Source organism: Hemitrygon akajei, chromosome 12 (assembly GCF_048418815.1).
Source record: "Hemitrygon akajei chromosome 12, sHemAka1.3, whole genome shotgun sequence".
NCBI lineage: Eukaryota > Metazoa > Chordata > Chondrichthyes > Myliobatiformes > Dasyatidae > Hemitrygon > Hemitrygon akajei.
Window position 1 is genome coordinate 62,256,757 of NC_133135.1, and position 16,147 is coordinate 62,272,903.

At 42.6% G+C, this 16,147-nt stretch overlaps 1 protein-coding gene across 5 annotated transcripts in view; it reads left to right on the top strand.

The window, feature by feature from the left end:
* Positions 1-16,147, top strand: part of LOC140737090 (cytosolic phospholipase A2-like) — a 240,955-nt gene that overhangs the window by 124,721 nt on the left and 100,087 nt on the right. For all 5 annotated transcript variants that reach the window (XM_073063260.1, XM_073063261.1, XM_073063259.1 and 2 more), the window contains one exon: positions 1,345-1,426. In XM_073063260.1, coding sequence (XP_072919361.1) covers positions 1,345-1,426 — 82 coding nt within the window. The remainder of the gene's footprint in view (positions 1-1,344; positions 1,427-16,147) is intronic.

A 16,147-nucleotide genomic window follows, 5' to 3' on the forward strand; every position in this document is an offset into this window, starting at 1 on the left:
AATAAGCTTTTGTGGACTTAATGTATGAATGATTACTGCTGTTAAGTGGGAGAGTCACTTTCTGTACTCTGTGTTCGGGTTAAACGTATGAAGATTCAAGATTTTTTAATGTCATTTCATGATTATGTAACATGACTCTCAGTTGGCTTAGGTCTTCATAATGATTTTGTTACTTTGTGCTGTATTTCACTTAAATTACTGAAAGACAGAAATGTTAGACAACAACTTCCATAACATTGCAAAGATGGTTCATAGCATCATCATTGAAAATTGACAACCAGCTACGTAAGATAATAGGGCTAATGGCCCAAGGATTCTGCAGAGCAGCTTAATGAAGGCAAACAGATTTGGGAGGGAATTCCAAAGACCATGGCAGCTGAAGAAATGGCTTCCAATGGTAGAGTGATCATATTTAGAGGTAACCAGAAGACCAGAATAAAACCAAAGCAGAAATCTCATGGAGGAGATGGGACTGGAGGGCGATTTTGGAAATGTGGATGGGGCATGGGACCATGGAAGGATTAAAAAGGGTGAGAAATTTAAACAGTTTCTCATTTAAGCAAAGTAATGTCAGCAGGCACTGAGTCATAGGTGAACAGGACTTGCTCAGGGTTGGACACCAAGAGTTTAGATCACTTTAACTTTGTAAATGGTGGAAAATGAGTCACTGGCCAGTAGTGCTTTCAAATGGCCAAGTTTAAGGTATAAAAAATACCATTGACGATTTTGGAAAGTAGGTTGGCTGATAGGAGGTTGTCACTCAGTATTGTGGAGATGCAGGATAAATGTCCTTTTAGTATTTCAAAATGGAGGGAAAAACTGAGATATGCATCCACCCAGCCCTTCAATTTTGGATATACTTCCCTTCAAGGAGGTTCCTGGGGAAGTGTTACTAATATATCATTAACAGATGTCAGACCTTCTCTTCTGCTGTGGGTTATTGAAATGTAGAGCAGAGTGGGACAAATACTATTAACATACCATAATTCTAACTTTAGTTTGTGGGCCTGCAGCAAGGTTTGTGGGAGAATGATGTTTCTTTGCTGACCTTGAGTTGTTTACATTCTTATTTGAATTGCAGCATAGACATCAAGAGACATTAGGCATTGCACTCTCTCAAATTCTACCCACTGAACATGAAAAGGCCTCTTACATTCTTAGCCAGTGTAGATATTGTACCGCCATGGTTTAAAGGAATGTTTAGCATGTAGAGTAACAGTCAAAACAGGCATAAATTATATACATACAATTCATCAAATATTTTTCCTAATCTTGAAACATTTTTGACTTTGTTTAGGGAGGCTTTGCACATTTTAAACTTTTTCTTTCTTGTTTTATTTTTAGGTAGAACATCAGGTTTCTCATAGATTAACCGTGTGCATTCTACGAGCTAAAAATGTGACCAAAGGAACTTTTGGTGATCTACGTAAGTATATTTTAGAGAGCTTTGTCTATTCTTTTTACCCACATCCTTCATTCTTTCACATGTTATGTGTAGGATTGTTTATTAAAGGGCATTCAGACTGATACACTACGGCAGTACATGAAGTGTTAAGTTAAGGTCCAGTCTGGCTCGGAACCTGTGATTCAGGTGGATAAACATTAAAAATAAAGGTACATTTTAAAGATCAGGATATTTTGTCCTGTCCAATATTCCTTCCTCAGTCACAATGGTAGGTTCATTGTTCATCTTGTTTATTATGCAATAAAGTTGTGGCATTTGCTGAAATAATAGACGGCAATTTAAAATTAATTCGCCATGTTCTAGGAGAGGCATGATAAGCAGTAGTGGTTTTGGTCGATATTACAAATGATGCAGAGCATTTCTAAGGTATTTGCCTGCAGAGCCTAATACACTACAAGTTCACAGCATTTCAAACTGTGAAAGTAGAAAATGATCTACAAACTGGATTAAAAAGTCTTGCTCAAAAATAAAATCATGCTTTGAAAATTGCTGCACTGTGATGCAATTCTCAAAGTGGTAGGATAATCAGCTGGCTTATGTTCTATTTGCAAGCAGTATTGAAGGGTGCACCATCATGACATCTGTTAGTAGCAATGCATAATGGACCTTCATTAAAATTATATATTTATTGTGGTATGCATATGTATTTTCTTCAATGTGGTTATTTTTCAAAGCGAACACCATGTAATTGTTTGCAAAAAAGCCATCCTGATGTCCTAACATAGAACAATATGCGTAACAGGCAAAAATTTGAGTGCTCTTTTCTGGAATAAGGATAGCAATTACTTGATAGAGACTATATCTATTAATGGTTTGTTGCTATATTCCTGATGTACATATGCTGTGAAAATATCTTAGCTTTTTATTATCTGGGTCCTCTGAATGAGTTTTATGTTTTTTTTCCAAACTAGAGTTACCAGCTCTGAGCTGATGAATTCCAGGCAGATGTATCATGTGACTCAAATTTTGAACAATTCAATTAACTTGCACAGTCTTTTTTCCAACCTCCATTACTTGGACAGAAAAAATAAAAATGTTTTAAAGAAAGTGAAAATAATAATTTTCCAAACTAGTTTAATGATTCTTTTCTTTTAACTTCATCTTATTAGTTGCCAGCAGTTTAACCTTTAACTCTTGAACGGCCCAGGATATTTCTGGGTGGTAGTGTCTGCTGCATTCAGATATAGAACTAACTTAAAAAAGAGAGTTTGAGTAAACTGCTGTCGACGTTTCGGGCCGAGACCCTTCGTCAGGACTAACGGAAAGGAAAGATAGTAAGAGATTTGAAAGTAGTGGGGAGGGGGAAATGCAAAATGATAGAAGACCGGAGGGGGTGGGATGAAGCTAAGAGCTGGAAAGGTGCGCCCCATGATCCTTTCCCTTCTCCAGCTCTGTATCACTTTCGCCAATCACCTTTCCAGCTCTTAGCTTCATCCCACCCCCTCCGGTCTTCTCCTATCATTTCGCATTTCCCCTCCCCCCACTACTTTCAAATCTCTAACTATCTTTCCTTTTGGTTAGTCCTGACGAAGGGTCTCGGCCCGAAGCGTCGACAGTGCTTCTCCCTATAGATGCTGCCTGGCCTGCTGTGTTCCACCAGCATTTTGTGTGTGTTGCTGTTTGAATTTCCAGCATCTGCAGATTTCCTCGTGTTTGCTCGTTGAGCAAACTGTCCCACTTTGGTTTAATTTACAATGCAGCTGGGTCCTGAGAGAGAACACATACTTGCAATAGCAAATGAATTATGCGGCTGGATTTTGCTTATTTGTTTTTCAGCCCATATGTCCAGCTATACAATCTTAGCCAGGTTTTACTGTCAGTGATATAAGCACTGTCACTCATCACAGCACAATTCTTGCAGTCAGCTAGGTTTCAGACACCATCGTGATCTACAACATCATTGTAACCAGATATCAGCCTCTGATTCAGTCACCGTAATTTCTGTCGTATGCCAGGTCTCTGATATCATCATGATATCTGATATCACTGCAAAATGATGTAAATAGAGTCAGCAATATTACCACTATAATTTCTAGTATCACCATAATGAATAATTTTTCCAAGTAATCTTCTAGTACCAAATTCCACATTGACCGTAAATAACAAGAATAAATGTGGGTTATCTGCCTCCATCCGTTTTTCAATGATTCACTTTGTGATTGTGAACAATGTGTTCTTTACAAGTTGGCATTTCTGGTCCAATTAAGAAAGCTTGCTTGTTGGCATCAGATATAACGAGAAAGCAATTGTACCAATTCTTTGAGTTTGATAGATTTAGTCCAGGCAGCAGAAATCATACAGACCATTGCACAAAGATGTGAGACTGTCATTAATTTGTGTTAATAGTGTGTGTGAGATCTGATAATGGATCACCCAGGCCAACTTTGATGAGATAAATGCATGCATCAAGTACCACAATGTGCTGTGCATCATTTGGTCACATGGTCTCAATGTAGTGTTTTCTGCTGACGCTTCTAACAGTTTGGATGGAGATAATCAGATAGGATGAGTGGTGGAAGAGAGAAAAATGTTAGTCCTTTAAATCATGTACAGTGAAAAATAGTAAACTTAATATGTTTTACACAAGCAGTAATTGCATAAGCTCATTCTTTCTCTGGCACCCATACCCTTCTGGAATCATAAAGATTCCTCTTCCTTCTGCTCCTGTTGGCTTCAGCTGGGGTTGAGTCAGGCTGTACACATCTCTGTGATGTTCTTAGCTGCCATCCGTTGAGCATTGTAAAGCTTTATGGCTGCTCTACCTTTTATTGCTACTCCCAAGTGGTCAACATCTCCCAAGGCAAAGATCAAAGTAAAATTATGGTGACTGCACCAGAGGCTGATTTTACAGCAAATGGAAATAAATGAGGTTTGGGGTCAGGAGGAAGTGGCTACACTGGGTGAGAAGTCACAGTTTCAGTGAACTTCTGCAGTTCACTGTGCCCAAACTGCAGTGCTAAATTCCAACTCCTACAAATTCCATCTTCAGAATAGCCCTTGTCACATTGCAGATGAGGTGAAAACTCATTTAAAACATCTTCATTGTTCTTGCTGGTGTGAATTGCCCAAGCCCAGAGATAAAATCTGATGGAACAGCTGAGTTTCAAGTCCATTAAAAAAATGCACTGAATTGGCCTTGAGATGGGTGATGACTAAAAGGAAATGAGAAATTCAGTAAAAACAGACCTCACCCCTGCACCCTCCTCTTGCTGACCCCCATTCCCATATGTTACAATGAGAGACAGTATCCGGAGCAGATGGAACACCTACAAGCTCTACACTATATCATCTTCCTCTGAAATTTCATGATCAAATCCCCTATCGTTGCTATCCTGAGCATCACCATTGATTATTGACCAGGTTGGTACCAATGAAATTTAGTGTGGAGGAACTTCACATTTTGATGGGAGGAGTATAATGAAGAAATACAAATTGGATGATATGATGCTAAAAAGACAGATTTGCAAGGTCATTAGGAAAGCTGTGAGAGTGGGGATGAGTTGAATCATTTATATTGAGCTAGTGTCTACTTGAATGACTGAGTGTCCCTTTTCCACATTCTAACTATTTTGTGTTTACAAACATGACCACAGGAGCAAGCCTGAGATGGTAATTGTTTCTCCTCCTGGCTTCCCAACTAGAGATATGGGGAACATTTGCATAGTTTGCAATAAGTGGCAAGGCAGGTTGGGGAAGTGGTAAAGAAATCATGACAGAACTATCGATTTTAGCAATTGAGTTTAAGAGCAATGACATCATGATGAGCTTTGTAAGAGGCAGTTGGCCACATCTGGAGTATAGTATCCAGCTCTGGGCACTACACATTGGAGAAAAATGCAAAGATTTTAGAATGGGTACAGAAGAGGTATACCAAAATGAAACTAGGGATGAATGACATGTACTTGTACATGGTTGACTAATGTAGATATACTGTGTTACGAACCCCGTAACTGGGTCACTTACCAGCAAAGATAGAGAGGTCCATTGAAGTCTGATGGTACTATTTTAACAGTATTTATTGGTAAAAATACACAAAAATATTATCAATGCAAACATACAGAGACTATATGTCGTCAATACTAGATCTAAAAGTGCGGGTATAATAATAATCAGTAAGAAATAAACTCTATCGTTGTCTAGGGGATAATGTATTGTCCGATGGAAATATAAAAAGTCATTTAGTTCATGCAGGCTGCAGCCTTTGGTTGGAATCAAAAGACAGATTTTTAGAACTTGTCAGCTTTTCCTTTTTATGATGTCGATCCTTCCAGAGTTGTGTGGGTGTTGGTTTCTCCTTTTAGCTAAGGCCGTTCTTCCGTGGTAAGTCCCGCCAATCCCAGGCAACGGGAAAGGACGCTCGCGGGCCCCACCGGCTGTCACGGGATTTCTAGCGTTTCTCCTGGTGCGTCTGAAGGGGTTGTTCCCCAGACCCTCTTTTATCCTTACTCACGGGGTCTCAGATGTCAGTCAGGTTGGGATGATGCCATCCCTCAACCAGCCAGCCCCCTTTGCTCATTCCCTGAGGGCTTCAATGAATAGTACAGTGCTCAATACACAATTCCGTCTCCAAGAGACAATGGCCGTTATCCGTGGCTTTGTATCGTGGAGGCCAGGACACATTCCAAACGTCTCTCTCTCATTTCCTGGGTCCCCAGACCAGAATTAATAGCGATCTTGCGATTTTCGAAAAGGAGGGGGCTACTTTGTACCCTTCGGCCCCTCAGAGTTGTGGCACGTTTGTAACAACTGGAGAACCTTGGAACCAAGAAGTTTGTGAATGGATCCAACAGTTATTTAAAATAATCAGGAGTATAGATCTTCCTATGGCAGAGTGGTCAAGAACTAGTGGATATAGAACAAAGGTGATTGGAAAAAGACTAATAGTGGAATGAGTGATTAGAGTCTGGAATGCACATCTGGTGGAGGCAGATTCAATTGTAATATTCAAAAGAACATTGGATAACTCCTTGAAAATAAAGAAATTATTGGCTCCTAGTAGAGGGTAAGGGAGTGGAAATTAGCTAGATTGCTAATGTTTTGCAATTATAGACATAGTGGACTGTGGCTTCCTTATACATTCTAACTATTCTGTGATTAAAATTATATAGACCAGCCATACAACTATGACTAGAGGAGAAGGGTAGAGGTGGAAATCGGTTTCCTCTCCTGACTTCCCAAAAGTTGTTTTGCTGTTAATTAGGGATGTGACTTCTATATTCTCCAAATAGCTGGATGTGTGCAACTCCATTAATGTCAACCTTGTTACCACCAGCAGCCTGCTTGATCATTAAACAACATCCTAATCTTAAGCGTTGATTCTGTTTAACATTAACACATCATGGCACCTACAAAACACATCTCTGCTAATTGCTAAGGTTTCTCCGAGTGATCTCCTGAACTACCTAATTCTAACACTTGGATGGAAAAGGTTAACAGGCTTTTGTGTGTTTCACCACTTGTGATTCTCTTTCCAAGCTGCATATCTTCCTGAATGAAAATATACCATTAGTCCTGCATTGGTACACCACCAGGTTCAGGAACAGTTACTGCCCCTCAACCATCAGGCTCTTGAACCAAAGGGGATAACTTCACTCAACTTCATCATTAAAATGTTCTCACAACCAATAGACTCACTTTCAAGGACTCTTCATCTCATGTTCTTGATATCATTCTTTCTTTTTTTATTTGCTCAGCTTGGTAGTTTGGTGTCTTTAGAACACTGGTTGTGTGGCCAAGTTTGTGCGGTCTTTCATTGATCCTGTTATGGTTATTATTCTATAGATTTATTGAGTATGCCCGCAAGAAAATTAATCTCAGGGTTGCATATGGTGACATGTATGTACTTTGAGCTTTGAATTTTGTTATTGATAGTACTGGTTCCTGCTACTTAACAATATGATGCAAGTGGCTTCACTGTGAGGGCTATGATCACCTTGATCAGTACATAGAATTACAATGTTGTTGCCATTACAGCGGCCTGCTTGCATGAGGGACAGGAATGGCAGTTCAACATGTTAAAGAGGGGTTTAAAAGAGTTTGAGGGAGAATGTCAGATGAGCACTCAAAGCCCACACTGGAGGCCTCATCCATAGAGGCCATTTTGGTGGCTCCTAAATAAGAAAAGTACATTTGCACTGATGCTGTTGAACCTGGGGGTCCCAACCTTTTTTTTTAATGCCTTGGACCCTACCATCAACTGAGGGGTCTATCGGCCCCAGGTTGGGAACCCCTGCTATAGACCCTCAAAAGCTACTGGGAAGTGGAAGAATAGATATGTAAACAGATAATGGAAAGGTTCAGAAACAACAGGGTTTTCATAGTAGGGGACTTTAACTTCCCCAGTATTGATTGGAAGTTCCTTAATGTGAGAGGCTTAGATTGGGCAGGATTTCTTCAATGCATCTAAAACAGTACCTGGAAAACTCAACTAGATAAGAAACCATATTGAACACTGGTCATAGAAAATGAGCAAGGCCAGGTGACAGACCTGATAGTGGGTGAACGTTTTGGACTAAGATTTAAGATTGTTATGAGAAAGGATAAAATTGGGTATTGTAGAAAGGTACAAACTTGTGGGGAAATTATGAGCATTACAAGGCAGGAGCTAAGTGACAGCTGCTGTCAGACAAGTTGACATCTGACATGTGGGAATTGCTTAAAGACCAGATAAATAGAGTTCAGGATTAGCATATAAGGAGTAAGGACAGGGATGATAAGGTAAGTGAACTTTGGATGACCCAAGGGATACTAAATTTAGTCATGAAGGAAAATAAAGCATATGTAAGATTTAGGAAGCCAAAATCAGACTGGACTCTTCAGGAATATAAAGACATCAGGAATGTACTCAAGCAAGCAATTAAGAAGGCCAAAAGGGGCCATGCAATGCCCTTGGTGAGCAGGATAAAGAGATTTTATGCATATTAAAAACACAAGGATGACTAAGGCAAGGGTAGGTCCACTCAAATATGTGCTTTGATTCATATCAAGTAGGTGAGGTACAAAGTGAGCACTTAGTGTTGGTATTTACTAAGGAGAGGATTTGGAAGATAGTGAAACAGAATGAGGTATGTTAATGTGCTGGGACATTTTGAGATTAAGGAGGTATTCCTAGACTTTCTGAAGAGCATTAAGGTGGATAAGTCCCCAAGGGCTAATGTCCCAGAATATCAAAAGAAACAAGTGAAGCTATTTCTGAGGCTTTGACAAATATTTTTGTGTCCTCACTAACAACAGGAGAGGTCTCAGAGGACTGGAGAGTAGCAAATTTTGGGTCTTTGTTCAAGAAGCAAAATAGGAATAATCCAGAGAATTATAGACCAGGGAGGCTGACTTCAGTTTGTATGATAGCTATTGGATAGGGTGGTTGTGCATTTAGAAAGGCATGCTTCCTTAGTAACAATCAGCATGGATTTGTGCAGGGCAGATCATGTTTTACAAACTTGTTTGCGATTTTTGAGGATATGACAAAGGAGCTTGGTGAGGGTAAGGCAGTGGAATCTATTAACATAAACTTTAGTAAGGCATTTGAAAAGGTCTCCTGTGGTAGGTTGATTCAGAAGATAAACATTGATGGGATCCAGGGGGCTTAGATTCAGAGGTGGCTTGCTCACTGAAAATGGAGAAGGGCTGGAGGGCTGTTGTTCTAGCTGGAGGTCCATGACCGGTGTTATTCTGCAAGAATTGGTTCTGGGACCTCAGTGGGATCAGAATCAGTTTTAATATCACTGGCATATGCTGTGAAATATGTTGCTTTGTGGCAGCAGTACATTGCAATACATAACAAAAAAACTGTATATTATGAAAAGAAATGTATTTACATTAAGCAAGTAGTGCAGAAATAGAGCAAATATAAAGAAGAAAATACAGTGAGGTCGTGTACTTTGGTTCATTGTCCATTCAGAAATCTGATAAATGGTTTGGGTGCATGTGTGCTCAGTGATGGGGTGGGCTTTGCCCTTGATCGATTCAGCCCAATTCATCACATGCAAAGCCCTCCCAGCATCTTGCGCATTTACAAGGAGTGTTGCCACAGGACCCCACCGCTCATGTCATGCTCTCTTCTCACAGCAAGCAGTGGGCAGGAGGTACAGGAGCCTTGGGTCCCACACCACTAGGTTCAGGAACAGTCATTACCCTACTACTGTCAGGCTCTTAAGCTGGCATGGGTAACTTCACTCACTCAACTCTGAACTGATTCCATAACCTACAGATTTACGTTCAATGACTTTACCATTCATGTTCTCTGAATTATTTATTTACACAAGTTGTCTTCTGCACATTAGTTGTCCGTCTTTATGTATTTTATGTAAATTAGTGTATTTTTTCCTGTACATGCCTGCAAGAAAATGGATTTTGAGGTGGTATATGACTTGTACATACATTCAGTGGCCAGTTTATTAGGTACAGGAGGTGCCTAATGAACTGGCCACTGAGTTTATGTTTGTGGTCTGCTGCAGCCCATCCACTTCAAGGTTCAACTTGTGCATGCAGAGAAGCTCTTCTGCACACCACTGGTGTAATGCATGCTTATTTGAGTCACCTTCCTGTCAGCTTGAATCAGTCTGGCCATTTTCCTCTGACCTCTCTCGTAAACAAGGCATTTTTGCCAATAGAACTGCCGCTCTTCGATTTATTTATTTTTTTGCAGCATTCACTGTAAACCTTAGAGGCAGTCGCATGAAAACACAAGATCAGTTTCTGAGACACTCAAGCCACCCCATCTGGCACCAACAATCATTCCATGGTCAAAGTGACTTAGATCACATTTCTTCCCCATTCTGATGTTTGGTCTGAACAACAACTGAACCTCTTGACGATGTCTGTGTGCTTTTATGCATGGTGTTGCTGCCACATGATTGGCTGACTATATATCTGCATTAACTAATAAAATAGCCACTGAGTGTACTTTGATCATAAATTAGATTTGGCCTTGGCTTTAAAAATTTACTGTAGTTGGGTGGCTTGGCAAGTTTGCAGATAACTCCAAAGTGGATGGACTTGTGGACATGTAAACAACTATCAAAGAATAGAGTGGGAGGTGGATCAGTTACAGGTATGGCCAGAGAAGTGGCGGACGGAGTTTAATCTGGGCAAGTGTGAGTTGTTGCCCTTTGGGAGGTCAAGTGAGAGGAGAAAGGATGGTAGAACCCTTAATAGCATTGAGATACAGAGGGATCTTGAGGATCAGGTCCTTAAGGGGCTATGGAAGTGGATATGTTGGTAAAGAAAGCATATGATATGCTTGCCTTCAGTGGCAGAGATGTTAAATATAAGGGTAAGAGCTTGTCGCTCTTGGAGTATGTATTGTGTGCAGAAGAGGTTTGCCAGGATGATGCCTGGATTAGAGGGCATAAGCAATAAGGAAAGATGGTACAAACTTGGGTTGTTCTCCCTGGAGTATCATACGCTGAGGGAAGACCTGATAGAGGTTTCCTTTTTTAAAATTATAAGAGGCATAGGCAGGGTAGGCAGTCAATCTTTTTCCCAGGATAGAATTGTCAAGCACCACACCAGATTGGGGGGTGGGGGGGGGGTGACACTAAGAGTGATCGGTGCATGGAGCAGATTACCAGGGGTGGTAGTAGAATCAGACCGTTCGGTGAAATTGGAGGTTTTTAGGTAGACATGTCAATATGAAATGAATGGAAGGAAATGGATGACACACAGGAGGGAGGAGAGCATTTTATATAAGCTGGTATCTAGGTCAGCACAACATCATGGGCCGAATGGCCTGTGCAGTGTCGTGCTGTTCTAGGGTTATGATTGCTCAAGAGGTTAGGAATGGGCAGTAAATGCTGGCCTGCCAGCAATGCTTATCCTGTGAATGAGTAAGTAATATTGAAAACCCCCTCCCTGCCTTTTGCTTCCCAAGATTTTGCTGGCACTCTAAGGCCAGTGACTGAGATGAAGTGTGTCTTCACTTAGTGTTGGAAATGCTGTCTGCTGAGCCACACTGCATGCATTGGAAATGTGTTTTGCACAGTCTAGGGTTGCGCCTCAATCTGGTTGTCTTTGGCAATGATAATAAAGGCAGGTCTTGATTCTAAAGGGCAATGAACTGTTCATGAACACCCAGGATAGACATCAAACAGCGGTTTAAAACTTTTGTAACTTTTAAAAAGGATGCTTTGTACGTAACATAATGCCACTTTTGAAACCAGAGAAAGCTAATGATAGTGCTTAAAGTGGGTGGTGAGCACAGATTGTTCCTGTCCCTTGTCCACGATTAATAGAACGTGATGATCAGGGCAGTGTTTCTCAACCTTTTTGAATAAAATCCCCATTTGTTTGCACTTAAAGTACATGGCGCTCTTCTCCCCACCCCATTCCTTACCTCATAAATGCCTGATGATGTTGTGGGCCAGAAGCTTTTAAATGATCTGAGGCTGCCGCAGGAATTCCTGCAGATTACCAGCAGCTAATATGCTGAGCAGTCATTTATCACAAAAAATGGCTTTTCAGCCCATCTGAGCCATGCCAAGTTAAACTGCCATTTTACCCATATTCCCCCCCCCCCCAAAACCTATCCCATCTGTGTACTTGTCCAAGTGTCTTTTTAAATGTTAATGTATCTACCTCAACCACTTCAACTGGCAGCTCACTTCATTTACTGAACACTCTCTGGTGCATATTTTCACTACTAACTGGATCATCTCAATATCTTGAAAGCCTTGTGGATACCTTGTGATCTCAGAGGAGCCCTGAAGAGACTGTGTGTGCCAGGGTGGGAACAGCAATGCCTCTCAATGTGAGGACCATGTATATTCAAAGCTTGTCTGTCTTTGTCAGACTGAGAATGCATCTTGCCTGTCTCCAGTGGAATCTCTAATGAGAGGCTAATGAGTAATATTTTAATGATCTTTCAATCTGTGCAATCTAAATATTTTGTTAAACATTTTCTGATCATTTTCACTAAAACCAATGAACAACAAATTCCCATTGTTTCTATCCAGACTAGTTCCTGCCATGAGGATTGAGAGATGAGTGCAGAGGGAATATTTCTCTAATTTTCAAAATATCTCCTATCTTATTGTAGTTTAACCTGACTCTTTCCAACAGCATGAATTGCAGCTCAGCCGATCCATACATTAGGCCTTCATATCCCTTTAATTTAATTTTCTATTTTAAGTTTGATACACAATTTTCGATCAGGGCACATGGATAACAGAGCGGCTATCTACCATCGCCAGATACTACTACAATACAGAGATCGCCCAAAAACAAACCTTCACAAAGATCTGCTGGTTGAATTACGCGACGTCGGCTTGCTGAGGGGAACGGGCCTACATTCCTCAGACTTGCCTGATGCTGGGAGCCGGAGATGGAGACGTCAAAAGCGATGTGCGAGGAAGCAGAAGCGAGGCAAACGGGCAGGGGTCTGTGCCAGGCTAAAAGCAGACCCTAGCCGGCCAGCTCTCCCGTCCATTCTGCTCTCCAGTGTCCGCTCCCTGGACAATAAAATGGGCTACATCCAACTCCAATGTAATACTCGGCGGGAGTACAGAGTTTGCTCCGCGTTTGTCTTCACAGATACATGGCTCACTGATGGGATTTCAGATGCTGCCATCCAGCTAGACAGGCTAGCTTTGTTTCGTTTGGACAGAGATGCAGCTGTCTCCAGTAAGACTCACGGTGGTGGCTTATGTGTTTACATCAGCACAGAATGGTGTAAGAACTCTGTGCTGGTTTCCAGACACTGCTCATCATTAGTGGAGTTCGTGGCAGTTCGATGCAGACCATTTTAATTGCCACAGGAATTCACCTCTGTCCTTATATTCGGTGTCTACATTCCCCCCAGCGCTAATGCTAAGGAGGCGCTCTGTGAACTGTACGGAGCTATTAGCGAACTGCAGAACGCACACCCTGATGGTCTGTTTATTGTCGCCAGTGATTTTAACCACGCGGACCTTAAGTCAAATTCCATCATTATGTGGACTTTGCAACAAGGGGGGAGAACGTATTGGACCTGGTTTACACAGACATCCCCGACGCTTACCGGGCAGAGCCCCGCTCCCACCTTGGTTACTCAGACCACATCTCTGTTATGCTAATCCCAGCATACAGACCACTCGTCAGGCGCTTCAGACCAGTTCAGAAGCAGGTGAAAACCTGGCCAGCAGGAGCCATCTCTGCTCTTCAAGACTGCTTTGAGCACACTGACTGGCACATGTTCAGGGAGGCTGCAACCGATGGCAACTCCACCAGCTTAGAGGAGTACACAGAATCAGTGACCAGCTACATCAGCAAGTGCATTGATGATGTTACTCTGTCCAAGACCATCACTATATGTGCCAACCAGAAGCCATGGATGACCACAGACGTGCGTGCGCTGCTGAGGTCCCGTGACTCTGCCTTTAGAGCAGGCGACAAGGCAGCTCTAACAACAGCAAGGGCCGAACTGTCCCGAGCCATCAGAGGGGCAAAGCGTGCACACGGCCAGCTAATCCACAGCCACTTCCAGGACAGCGATGACACGCAGCGCATGTGGAAGGGCATCCAGGACATCACCAGTTACAAGACAACATCACCTGACTGTACAGGTGATGCCTCCCTCCCAAATGCGCTGAATAACTTCTACGTCTGGTTTGAGGCGGAAAATGACGTGGCGGCAAGAAAGTCCACCCCTCCTGCGAATGACCAGGTGCTGTGTCTCTCCGTGGCCGACCTGAGAAGAACCCTGTGCAGGGTCAACCCACGGAAGGCTACTGGACCAGACAACATCCCTGGTAGAGTGCTCAGAGGATGTGCAGACCAGCTAGCAGATGTTCTCACTGACATCTTCAACATCTCCTTGAGCAGCGCCACCGTTCCAACGTGCTTCAAGGCCGCCACCATCACCCCCGTGCCGAAGAAGTCTTCAGTGTCCTGCCTAAATGACTACCGTCCCGTTGCACTTACATCCATCATCGTGAAGTGTTTTAAGAGGTTCTTCATGAGGCATATCAAGACCCTGCTGCCCCCTCACTGGACCCCCTGCAGTTTGCCTAGTCCCAGCCACTCAACAGATGATGCCATTGCCATCACCCTCCACCTGCCCCTAACCCACCTGGACAAAAAAGACACATACATTCCGACGCTGTTCATAGACTTCAGTTCAGCATTCAACACAATCATCCCTCAGAAACTGATTGGAAAGCTGAGCCTACTGGGCCTGAACACCTCCCTCTGCAACTGGATCCTAGACTTCCTGACTGGGAGACCTCAGTCAGTCCGGATCAGGAGCAGCATCTCCAACACCATCACACTGAGCACAGGGGCCCCCCAGGGCTGTGTGCACAGTCCACTGCTGTTCACTCTGCTGACCCACGACTGTGCTGCAACACACAGCTCGAACCATATCATCAAGTTCGCCGATGACACAACCATGGTGGGTCTCATCAGCAAGAACAACGAGTCAGCTTACAGAGAGGAGGTGCAGCGGCTAATGGACTGGTGCAGAGCCAACAACTTGTCTCTGAATGTGAACAAAACAAAAGAGATGTTTGTTGACTTCAGGAGGGCATGGAGCGATCACTCCCCGCTGAACATCGACGGCTCCTCGGTAGAGATCGTAAAGAGCACCAAATTTCTTGGTGTTCACCTGACAGAGAATCTCACCTGGTCCCTCAACACCAGCTCCATAGCAAAGAAAGCCCAGCAGCGTCTCTACTGTTTGCGAAGGCTGAGGAAAGTCCATCTCCCACCCCCCATCCTCATCACATTCTACAGGGGTTGTATTGAGAGCATCCTGAGCAGCTGCATCACTGCCTGGTTCGGAAATTGCACCATCTCGGATTGCAAGACCCTGCAGCGGATAGTGAGGTCAGCCGAGAAGATCATTGGGGTCTCTCTTCCTGCCATCACAGACATTTATACTACACGCTGCATCCGCAAAGCAAACAGCATTATGAAGGACCCCATGCACCCCTCATACAATCTCTTCTTCCTCCTGCCATCTAGGAAAAGGCTCCGAAGCATTCGTGCTCTCACGACCAGACTATGTAACAGTTTCTTCCCCCAAACTATCAGACTCTTCAATACCCGAAGCCTGGACCGACACCTTGCCCCACTGTCCTGTTTATTATTTATTGTAATGCCTGCACTGTTTTTGTGCACCTTATGCAGTCCTGTGAAGGTCTGTAGTCTAGTGTAGCTTTCTCTGTGTTGTTTTTTTTATTATTACGTAGTTCAGTCTAGTTTTTTGTACTGTGTCATGTAACACCATCGTCCTGAAAAACATTGTCTCATCTTTACTATGCACTGTACCAGCAGTTATGGTCGAAATGACAATAAAAGTTGACTTGACTTGATATCCTTTTTTGGCTAGCTGACATACAGTTCAGGGTTCTACAATGACCGGTATCATTGGGTGGGTGGAGAGTGGACTGAGTTGCTGTAGTATTCAAAGAACCTTGTGAGCTGATTGAAAATGATGTGCAATCTCTAAACTTCTGGTTTGATGTGTTTGGAAATTGACAGTTGTGAAGGTAGTGGGGGGGCCAGGACTGTCTCCCGTAAATCATTTGCATATTTTAGGACATACCAGTACTAGAAGCCCATGTTTATACAGCAATAGGCAATTTTGATTTTGCCAGACTCTGACCTTTACTTGACCTCATTACCATATATATGAGGGGTGATTGATAAGTTTGTGGCCTAAGGTAGAAGGAGGCAATTTTAGAAAACCTAGCGCATTTGTTTTTC